Source organism: Strix uralensis, chromosome 4 (genome assembly GCF_047716275.1).
Source record: "Strix uralensis isolate ZFMK-TIS-50842 chromosome 4, bStrUra1, whole genome shotgun sequence".
In the NCBI taxonomy this organism is placed as follows: Eukaryota; Metazoa; Chordata; class Aves; order Strigiformes; family Strigidae; genus Strix; species Strix uralensis.
This window is the reverse complement of record NC_133975.1, coordinates 100,144,072-100,155,072: the sequence shown is the minus strand read 5'-3', so window position 1 is coordinate 100,155,072 and position 11,001 is coordinate 100,144,072. Positions and strand designations below refer to the sequence as shown.

The following is an 11,001-nucleotide window of genomic DNA, read 5'->3' as shown; positions in this document are numbered from 1 at the left end:
GTTCTCCAAGGACTGAGCCAGAAGTGACCGCGTACACCTGGGGCCTGCACACAGAACACAGCATCGCACAGGCAGGTGTGGTCACAACTCATTGCAGACTGTGCACAACTCAAAAGGTCTTCGCAGCTCCCTTCACCTTTGGGTGCTTGCTAATAGTCATTCTGTCCTAATTACTGATTAAATCTCTGTCAGTTAAATTTTAGAAAAAATCCCCTCCAGAATCCTCTTCCAATTCCTAAAATACTAAAGCACAATAAATGATTGTCAAACTCAAGTATTTATAGAAAATAGTCTGGAAAGCAAAGATGACAACCCTCAGCTGAGTTAGTCACTTGTGGCCTGCAGGCCCTGTATTATTTGACCCTGCAGGAAAATGTGAATGTTGCTGCATGAAACTTAACACCTAAATGTTCAACATCAGCATTTGTTCTCCCAAGGCAGACAATTTGGTAATAAACAGTACACTCCCTTCCAATCAAAACAAGCAACAAAAGAACACACATTCTGCTCAAATGATTAGTTTTCTTGTTTGAGAAAACTTCATTTCAGCGAATGAAAAACATAAGAGAACAGTGTGTACCAACAGCAAGTATTGGGACTTGTTATTCCTAAACTCCCCTCTAACTGCTGGGGAGAGAATGATTTCAGGGGGAGGGGCAGATGAGATCTCAGCATGCAGGCACAAGTATGCAACAGATGTGTTTCATGGAGCTTGGCTTATGTTTAACTTTATACTGGTTTTTTTCCTTATTATACTACAAAAATATTAAGAAAAATAAAGAACTTCAATACTATTAATAAAAGCTTGTAAGTTAATTATTCTCTAGTCAATTTCGTGAGGAAGTAATTCTGGCAGCTTCACAACTGCAACACTTGAAAACCAAACATTTTCCCTTTGACAGCAATAAAAGGTGTTCCTATGGCTATTGCTTTGTCTGAAAATCTGCTTGGAAATTCCTAAATCTCATTGAACCATTGAATAATTTGCCAAGTTGGCAGGTATTCTTAATGCACCAGGGCAAAACCTTTCTCTGATCACTATAAATGATGTACACTTGGAAGTTACCCTAGAAAAACCACTCAACCATTATGTCATTAATATCAATATCGTATGTTTTGCAAATCCTGCATTCAGGGAACTACTTTCATTTTTCTTCCTCATGTAGCTCTATCATGGACAATTACTGTGCCCTCTTAAATCAAAAGAAATTTATTTCAAAACACTAATTTAAAAATCAGGGCTGTTGAAAAGCTGCATCCTTACTTCTTCCATAAATAACGATCAATTAAAACCAGCATCAGAAGTCAACAGTGAGAAATTGTTACAACTATGTGGGCCTTATGAAATTCTGAGAACCTGCTAAGGTCCCAGTTCAGTAAAGCTTTTAAACATTTCAGAGTCGCATGGTAATTCACAGTTCTCAGACATACAATTAAATATCTTACTGAACTTGAGCCTACGCCTAAAATACCATCCCAGTGTACACAGGCACAGCTATGTGTAAGGAATTCTCCATTGCAAAATATTAGGGAAACTATAGTGTCTGACCAATATTGAATATATTTAATTAGTGAGGTTTAATGGATAACTCATTGACTGAATTAAAGGTCAAATATTCAAAACTGGTACAAAAAGCATCTTTACTGAACAACTTATGAAAAGGAAATTGTTTCATTTGAGGCCATTAAACAAATACATTACTAACAAGAACTCAGTAAAATGTTTGCCAAACATCTTGCTCGTCCACAAAGTATTCAGTGAAAAATATATCAAACAGGTCATGTTACACATCCAACCATTTAAAAAAGTCAGTGTAAAAATAGCAATTATATTTCTAACTGCTTTTATTCCCTGTCCGTTTTCCAAAACGTGTAGAGGACAAACATCCCGTCGATCACTTTTCAGTCTCATTCTCAGGTTCACTGTCTCCACTATCACTGTCTCTTCCGGGGTGTTCTGGCATTGTTCGATGTTCATCCACTTCAGCCGCTTTCAATTCTCCTTCCTTTACCATTTCTTCCCCTACCTTATTTTCTTCTTCTTTGGCATCTTCCTGCATGCCTTGCACTTCATCTTCTGCTTCAGTCTCTTCTGTTTGAGTAGTTTCTGGTTCTTCAATCATGGCAGGTGGGGGCAGTAAACGCTAGATGATTAAAAAATAAAGGATTTTCAGTTCTTACAACAAATACATCTATTTGGGCATCTATTCCTATTTGAGCTTGAACTGTTCACCTTATATTTAGGATTTTGCATTAGATAACAAGTTAACAACAAAGACTTAAAATTCAGAAGCCCTAATCATTTGTAGGCACTTAACACCTACAAAAAAAAAATAATTAAGAATAATCTTGGCTCACACAACGGTCTTATTAGACACATTTTTTGCCTGAAAAGAGAGTGTTAAAAACTCAGTACTTCCAACTTAAGGATATCAAACACTTTTCTTTATCCCAAACAGCCAGACAAGTAATGGGCTATGGAAAATCCCTACTTGGAACAACAAGCACATTACTACTAATCTCATTTATTACCATTTCAAACTCCTAGATACATTTAACTTTAGGGTGGTTTAGATGAGATGCTGGGGGATACAGTGTAGGGGAGAACTTTGTAGAGTAGGGCTGATGGTTAGACTCGATGATCCCAAGGGTCTTTTCCAACCTGAATGATTCTATGATTCTATGAACTTGCTTTTTGAGGCCTTTAACAGGCCTGTCTTTAACAATTCATTCCAGTAATTTCCTCTTGAAACATCTTATAAAATGCTATGTGAACATTATCTGTACTTATACAAGTTTCATCCACAGCTATAAATGTAGAACCCAAGTTCCAGGCTGTACAGAAATACTCATACTTCTTGCAGCCTGACATTATTTAATGACATAGTGGATATTTCCTTGGAATATTGTGAAGCATTTCAATGAAATGAAAGCTTGATAAAACCTCACATGAATGACTGTTTAGTTTTGTTTTGCTTAAAGGCAACTTGGCTTCACATGATAAATGAAGTGTTTCGTTATGGTGAAGTCTTATCTTCAGTTAGATGACACTAATATTACACATTTCTGACAAGCATAGGCAAATCTATGAAGCAATTATGACTACCAGCAGAGATATGAAAAGCGGTTTTTATAGACTTTGAAGTTATTGTATCGGTCTCTACAATCCATCTGTTCACTGAAAAAGTATTTCAAAACCAGAGATCCTTTAATTATAAATATATATTATTGATGCATAAGACAAACTCAGACTTCTTCCGTGATTTAGTTAGATGCGTGTTGTGCTTTGTGACTACTACTGTTAAGACCAGTGTAAAAGAAAAGCAAAAATACCACGTTGTACTAAATAGGGTAAAAGAAATTTAATGCCTGGTGGGGTTTTTTTGTAGTTCACTTTTTGACTTCTCCTGCAAGGACAATATGATTCATTGCCACACTAGGAAAACAGCAGTTTTGTAACTTATTTTGGCTACCAATGCATAAGATTAGGATGCTAAAAAGAATAACTGGTATTAGCAGAAGGATTGGGTCCATATTTGATTAAGGTGTCAAGCAAACCCATCTTTTGGTAAAATTTAGATGCTACCATCTGCTTTTCAGGACATGTATACACTTCTGTTTTGACAGGGCTATTCATTTGCACAGTCCACTGAGTCTTCATCACACATGATCTGCATGGTTGAGAGATCTCCAACTATATTAGATGAACTGGCTCCAAATCAAGTCTCATCATGTGCTTATAGGACTGAGTTTCTAACAAAACAGTGTGAGCTTTCACTACTTCAGAAAAAATAGTTACAAGAAGAGATTTTAGTAGTGTCACTCCTCTTTCTCTATCCCCTTTTCTTTACAGCAGACAGATAATTAGAGCACTTCCCCAGAATAGTGAGAAAATATCCTGTCCACCTGGCAAAGGCTTTTTCTGGGTAGCAAAATGCTTTGGATTTGGCTGAAGCTATGCCTCCCAGAAGGAAATAAAAATCCAAGATTCACTGGATGAGAAACGCAGAGAAAAAGAAATTTTCTATCTGAAAGTCTGACATTCAGTTAAAGGAGAAGTTCTGGGTTCTGATCTCTACTGATTACACTGTTCCATATTAGATGAAATAGTCAGTGGAAGAAGGAAGAAAGAGGAGGTGATAAAGAAACATCCTTGCATTAAAGAACAGAACCTAGATCTCACAGACAAGTATCTTGGACTAGGTTCAAGGATACAGAGCCATGCTCACACTCTCTTCCCACAGCCAGCCAATACAGAGTGAGTAGTGTTCTTTTACATCAATTTTTTCCACTTTTAGAAATCCTTCAGAGGAGCAAAAACCAACAATGGAACTTCAGAGTACCATGAAAGAGTAAATTATAGGTAATATAATCATGATACACTCCAGACATTAAGTGAAAGCTGATGCAGTTGAGGGGTAGCATTTTAAGACCTCTCCCTTTCTGTTTACTACCAACTACCTCTAAGCTTCTACAGATCCAAGTATGCTGAGTAAAGGCAGCTTTCTGCTCAGTAGACTATTTAAGCTACCTTAAAGCTCTGCTCACATACATAAGACAAGGTGTCTCTGTCGGGTTCTGAATTTGCTTCAGGGATTAAACACTGACAAAATTAGGTACAGAAGTGAGAAAGCATCTACAACTGCTTCTAAACCCATACTATTTTGCTTGGTGATGAACTAGTGCTGAAAAAAATTGCTCCAGAATAAAAATGCTACAGCTACTAACTAGCCTGGATAACAGTGAGCTAACACAGTTAAAAAGGTTCCAAGACATGACCCGGTCTTTCTATACACTGCACGCTTGTCATGAAAAACTCTTATTACAAAACATTATTATACCATGCAGTGGTGCTATAATACCACTAGCTGCACTTACCTGAAACACAACACACAAGTTTACTTCAAGTAAATACCGGACAGGCTAGATCTTCAGTGTTAATGAAGAATTCCTGGGCCCAGATGGAGTCATGTTTAGCACTCAGCATCAACTATTGCTGGTTTGGGGGGCTTAAATTACTAAAATATACAGCTCTTGCTACTGCAAGATTTTAAAGACCTCAGTATTCTCACTCCCAGTCATAAAACCTTCTTGAATTTTAAACATAACAGGAACAGTCTCAAACCTCAACAGCATCTCTTGTCACTTCCTAAAAATCAATTTTATTTTAAATGCCCACCTTCCAAAAGTTAGAAGGTCCTTACCTGTTGATAGTGGCGTGTACTCTGTATCATGTGCATGTACATATTGTACACAAAGTTAGCCATTTGAGGCATGTTCTTAATAACATGTATCTGGTGAGATGGTCTTTCTCCATTCTAAGGAAGGGGAAAAAAAGTAGACATTCAGCAAGCAAAGCAAAACAACCATTATTCAAAGGTTATTTAATTATACTAGAAATCATAAATCCCAAGAAATTAAATAATGCTTTTTAAAGAAAAAAAAATAGCTGAATTCTTTGCAAAGATAGGAAGTGTAGGTCTTACACTTTAGGGAACTGGATTAATCACGGTACTGCAGCCCAACGAAGAAATTTCAAGAGGAAGGGCTGGGTTCTGATGTTTACTCCATAAAGTACATTTTGGACTTGAGTCATTTAACATATTAAAGGCACAAATAGTTTATGATTGGATTAGGGCTTAGCCTAGTTGTGCAACACAGTCCAGCTCCTTCTTGCTCACACTTGCTGATCATGCACACTGCATCCTTTGTTGCACAGTGGACCTGAAAGTTTCAGCTGCAGGGCTGCCTCACAAACATGTCAACAGCACTTAAGACCAGGGAAAGATCTGTAACAGGTTTTTGGGTTCATGTAGGCACCCCTTCTCACAGCTACCAGAAGCAAAGCAGGTATGCTCCTCTGTTTCTTCATTTAGCATCCTACTCTGTGTCCTGTGGTTAGATGCTTAATACAAACCTTCCCCTAAAGATCAAGTGCAATATTACAAGTTATGTTTTCATACTTATGAACCTAGCTCAGCAATAAAACTCTTTTGTGACTCTGGACCAAATTTTTTTATTAAAAAAAGTTAATTGGTTATCCTGAATTACTCAGTCAAATGTAATTTTACCTTTTTTAATGAGAAGCAATTAGCTTTGTGTGGCTTTTTTTTTGAGAAACAATATTATTTTGTTTCATAACAAGACCAAAAATAGGTAACACACCAAAACCTTACCTATTTATCACAAAAGAAAAGTATTGAATCACTTACAGAAGCAGAACTTAGGAAAAAGCAGGCACAACAGAGTTCTACTGATAACTAAGTTCTGTGGAAAAATCAATTAATACCAGGTAGTGTGTATCGTGCTAAAAGTTAATTCTAGGGACATTATTATCCAATAGGCACTGGTTTAGCAGAGAAGACACTCGAACTCTTATAGACCATTCAAAAAAAGTGGTCAAACACACACACCCATTACAGACAGCAAAATTCAGAACAGCTGTTGCTACCTGTCTTGCCGTTGGAAAACATTCTGTGGGAACGATATGGAGGTGAAGCGGTCGAGCTGTGAGTTGGCTGAAAGCTGGAGTTAGCTCAAAACAGTTCTGAAACAGTGATACCCTCGCAAAGATATAAAGCCCGAGCCTCGCTCTTGACATGGCAACAACCAATCGTCGGACATCCCTTCAGAGAACAAACAAAGTCATTCATGTTGTTCTTCACTGATGAATGACACAGTTGCAATAAAAATAACTAGAAGTATACAGAAGTCTTAATTAAAGAAAATATAAAATCATCTGCTAAAATACTATTTTGTCTTTAGGTTTTTTTTCCTACATACTGTTTCAGTAACTACCAAATCCTAGAACCATTACATAAAAGAGGGTTCACTCTGATAATGATATGAAAAATCACCCTTTACTATTTTCCTAGACTTCACAGGTAAAGATTTACATTGAAAATGAATCACAATAGCATTTTTGTATCCCTGAATGAGTAAGCATGAGTTTGATAACTCATATAACTACCGCTGCTTAGACAAGTCTTCCTCCACCACAAACATTTTAAACTACACATCCTAGTGCAATTTATGCAGTGATCAAACACTTGATACAGGAAAGAATCTATGAGAAAGTTTAAGCCTGCATTTGTTCAACAAGTATTACATTCCTATCGTTCTACTAGGGTGAAACCAAGTTCAGCCTATCTGCAGTAATCTATAATTATAGTGTAAGAGCCATTGCTATAAAGTGATTGTGAAGACGGTACCAGACAGTTATAAAAGGAAGTATGTCTGAACTTCATTCAATACATAGCATTTAAACTTCATTTCTACTAGATACTCAAATTATCCAACATTTTTGTATAATGTAATATAAACACCTTTCTGATACAGAAAACATGTAGGTTAATGACACTACCAGAGTATCTTCTTACATACCTAAGGTGGCCTACAGCTTTGGTACGCACTAGTGAAAGGAGAATATAATCATTTTGTTGACCTTGAAATCTGTCCACAGTTGTTACCTAGAGAATCAAAATTCAAGAAGAAAAACTCCATAGATTAGTCTTTGCCATTTTAATTAAAACATGACACCAGAATTTTGACATCAACTTTGGACTGAGATTGCAGTAAATGGGAAGAGAAAAGATGCTTTAACTCTGTTTTAGTTGGTCTCTAACCAAAAATCATCACCCTGTTCTTTTTGGGAGATGCTGGGAGGAGCTTTTGACCGACTGTATACCATTTCTTTTACATTTTTATTCAATTCAGACAGCTAACAGTGGGGTGGTTATACCAAAAGATTGTAAAAAGCCATCAGTTTTATAATACAGAGTTTTAACCTGAAGAATTAGCACCCAACTTTTATAACTATGGTTTTTATTTGTTTCATCAGATTTGTCATCATATGTTTTATCAAATCATTTCCACTCTGGGTGGATCTTCCTAAAGTGTGGGGGTTTTTGTTTTGTTTTTTGCGGACAAAATAAATGACAAAGAAAAGAGTTATTCTGTCCCATGTAGCCTGTAGCCTTTCCAACTTCACCGACTTCAGTTTGTTTGTATGTCAAATTACAAACAGGCAGAAACAAGGGCACTTTTCTTCAAAATTTCATAGAATGTAGGTTAATAAATGTGTAGTTAACCAGAGAACACTTGCGCGGAAAGCTGTCAATGTATTAGTCTGTTATAGAATCTGACCATTTAAAAACAAACCAGAAGCACTCCGGTGACTGATAGATTTTCGAAATCACCTTGTTTGGTCGTCCAATCAGTGGATTATTCCCACACCGCTGATTAATGACATCACGGATCAGGTGTTTCTGTCCATTGTATGTTGTCAGGATACTTATCTTGTCTGCAGGATAACCAAGCAGGCACATATACATGAAGAGTGCCACAACATACTCTGCTTCACCAAGATTCTTAAGTTTAAAAAAGGAGAGGGGAAAAAAAGTGTAAAAAAGGGGTTATTCAACTTGTAAGACTGAAAAGAATAACACCTGTGACATTATCATGAATTCAGACAAAAATCTCAATGCGGAGAGATATGTCTCTAGATCTGATGTTTCTTTGCTCATTTAATAAAAGCCATTTTGAAAGAATAAAAGAATCAGAAGTAGGTTTAATAACTTCATTCTGATTCCTCCTCAGAGAACTGCTGAAAATATTTACATCAATATTATTGTAATTGATTGACGCTTGCCAACATTTATTCAGAAGCTCCCAGTTTTATTTCAACAAATATTTACACATTTGTGTCTAAGTGTATCTAAATGCATTTATATGCTTATAGCTGTCTGCCCAAAGGAATTGCCACCTTATCTGTATTGTTACAACCAATTTCATTCTTTCCTTCTTAAATGTCACATGCCAAAAAACCACCTGTTATGTAAAACTGTGGAATTATTATTTGTTAAAAAGTATTAGAAGCTGATAACATACAGATACCTGTATTGAAATAAAAGGGTTTAAAAAACACTTAGCACCAATGCAACATGGTTCCAAATAAGCACACAAAAATGTTGCAGTGACTCACTCTCCAGTAAGGTGAAAGTAAGAACAGGTTGAACTAGAATAACTAAACTCCTTTCAGCTATTAGGAGATAGACTATTAATCTAGATTATCAAATCCAGTTACTTCTACTGCAGGCCGTACCTATTTATTTTCAAATGACCAGCTGTTATTTTGTATTTCCTAAGGTTTTTTTCTCTGCTATTACTTATAATAAATGTCTGTCCCAAAGCATCACTCTTCCGGCTCTAGGAAGTTTTGTCCTATTTCCAGACTGAAGTTATTCATAGCCTGTTTAAATCTATTTTCTGTCAACAAAAGTTATCTTTCAGGTTAAAAAATTGTTCTTAATTGCTGACATTTATTCCTGTTCTATTTATACTGGCAATCTTATACCCACTCGGCGTATGTTTGACTAGGCTGGACATATCAGCCTCAATTACTTTTTCTTAAGTGGACCCTGCATTACTTGGAAAATGCAGTTGCCCAACATATCAAACACCTGTGGGTGTAAAGCTATTCTACAAATTTTAATCCCCTTTAAGTCTGGAAAGAAATGCCCAAATTCACAAAGAGAAATAATACATGGCATCAATCTATTATCTCATGAAAAACCATGCAATGCCACCAAGATATTCTGCTAACATCTCAATCCTCAAGATCATGAAAACACCCCCAAACTGTTGCAATGGTAAAGGTGTTCTGTGTCCTTGCATGAGTGTTCTTACTTTTCTTTGGCCCAGGAGCGGTCTAAGGCAGTGCTCAAATTCTCAATTATCAGAACCCCATTTTAAGGCACTAATTTCAGCTGTTCCTGTTCTGCAAGGCAACTTTCTACTACTTGTACATTGCAGTGTAACAGCTTGAAAAACAAAATCAAAAGAAACTCTCCCCTCAATCTAGAAGTGAGATAAAGTGGATTATGACTCACCATTGCTTCCTTCACTAACCACTGAACTACAGTGAACTTTAATTTGTCATAGGCCAAAACAATGTTTCATAATAAATTATACACCAAATCTCATCCCTCCCATAACACTGCGAAAACATAGATATCAAGCAAAGTTATTCACTTTGAGCAAAAAGCACAACACAATATGTTATCATTTTCAACACTCAAAACTCATTAAAAGGAGAAAAAAAAATTATGCATACGCATGAATGAATTATCTGAGCACATGAATTAAACATCAGTTTACTATATTTTGAGATTCTGTCTTCACTGCAGATTTAATAACCCATATCCACATTAAATAAAGTATACATGTAATATTTCTCCTACCTGATAGAAGTAAGGATTGGGTTCAGACTCTCCTACACCATTGAAGTCTTCTACATTTACAAGCTGGAAGTCATACAAAAACCCAGCATTGGCTGTTCTGAACTCTGGCAGAAGCTGCACGTGAGGAAGGTTCCCAAGATTCTTGTAACGCCAATTGTAGAGGTTACATAAACTGTTCAAAAACACACAAAGACAAACCCCAAATAGTTAAAGCAGATTCTTGAACTCATTCAAAATAGTTCAGATGCACACAACCCCCCGCTTTCAAGATTAATGCTTCTGTAGGTTTTTAATGAAAAAAAATTTTGCTGGATAGCCTGTACATATATAAATGAACATACTTGTACAAGCTATCCAACAAAATTAGTTTCTAAGTTTTGATTCTGTTTGCTACTCTCTCAGAGAAAACTTCAGATTTCACTTCAATCCAGCACACTTAGCCTTAAGCCTGTCCACCTGATCAGCTTTACATTGAAGGGTACAAATTTTGCAAAGAAATCTAGCAGAAATCTTCATGGGTAAAAAAACCCCTAACACTTAAGACTATTAAAATTCCTTTAAATATCGTTTTCATTAAATTACTCATACAATAGTGGAGTACTACTATATAAAAAAAGTAAATCTGATTGCATTTCAGCCAAACAAAATCTGTCTTAGTGTGGTGGTCTGAAACAAACAGACCAGAACAACTAAACTATAGTTTTGCAAACTCCTGTCTTAACAATAAAAACGTGGTTTCCAAAACTATATGTGCACTTTT

General features: G+C 36.2%; 1 protein-coding gene across 1 annotated transcript in view; it reads right to left on the bottom strand.

The window, feature by feature from the left end:
* Positions 1-1,624: 1,624 nt before the first annotated feature.
* The window catches only part of AQR (aquarius intron-binding spliceosomal factor), a 56,140-nt gene continuing 46,763 nt past the window's right edge, over positions 1,625-11,001 (bottom strand). The window contains exons 30-35 of the mRNA XM_074868198.1: positions 10,242-10,413; positions 8,199-8,369; positions 7,384-7,469; positions 6,452-6,626; positions 5,205-5,318; positions 1,625-2,144 (exon numbers count right to left, since the gene is read on the bottom strand). Coding sequence (XP_074724299.1) covers positions 1,896-2,144; positions 5,205-5,318; positions 6,452-6,626; positions 7,384-7,469; positions 8,199-8,369; positions 10,242-10,413 — 967 coding nt within the window. The 3' untranslated portion in view covers positions 1,625-1,895. The remainder of the gene's footprint in view (positions 2,145-5,204; positions 5,319-6,451; positions 6,627-7,383; positions 7,470-8,198; positions 8,370-10,241; positions 10,414-11,001) is intronic.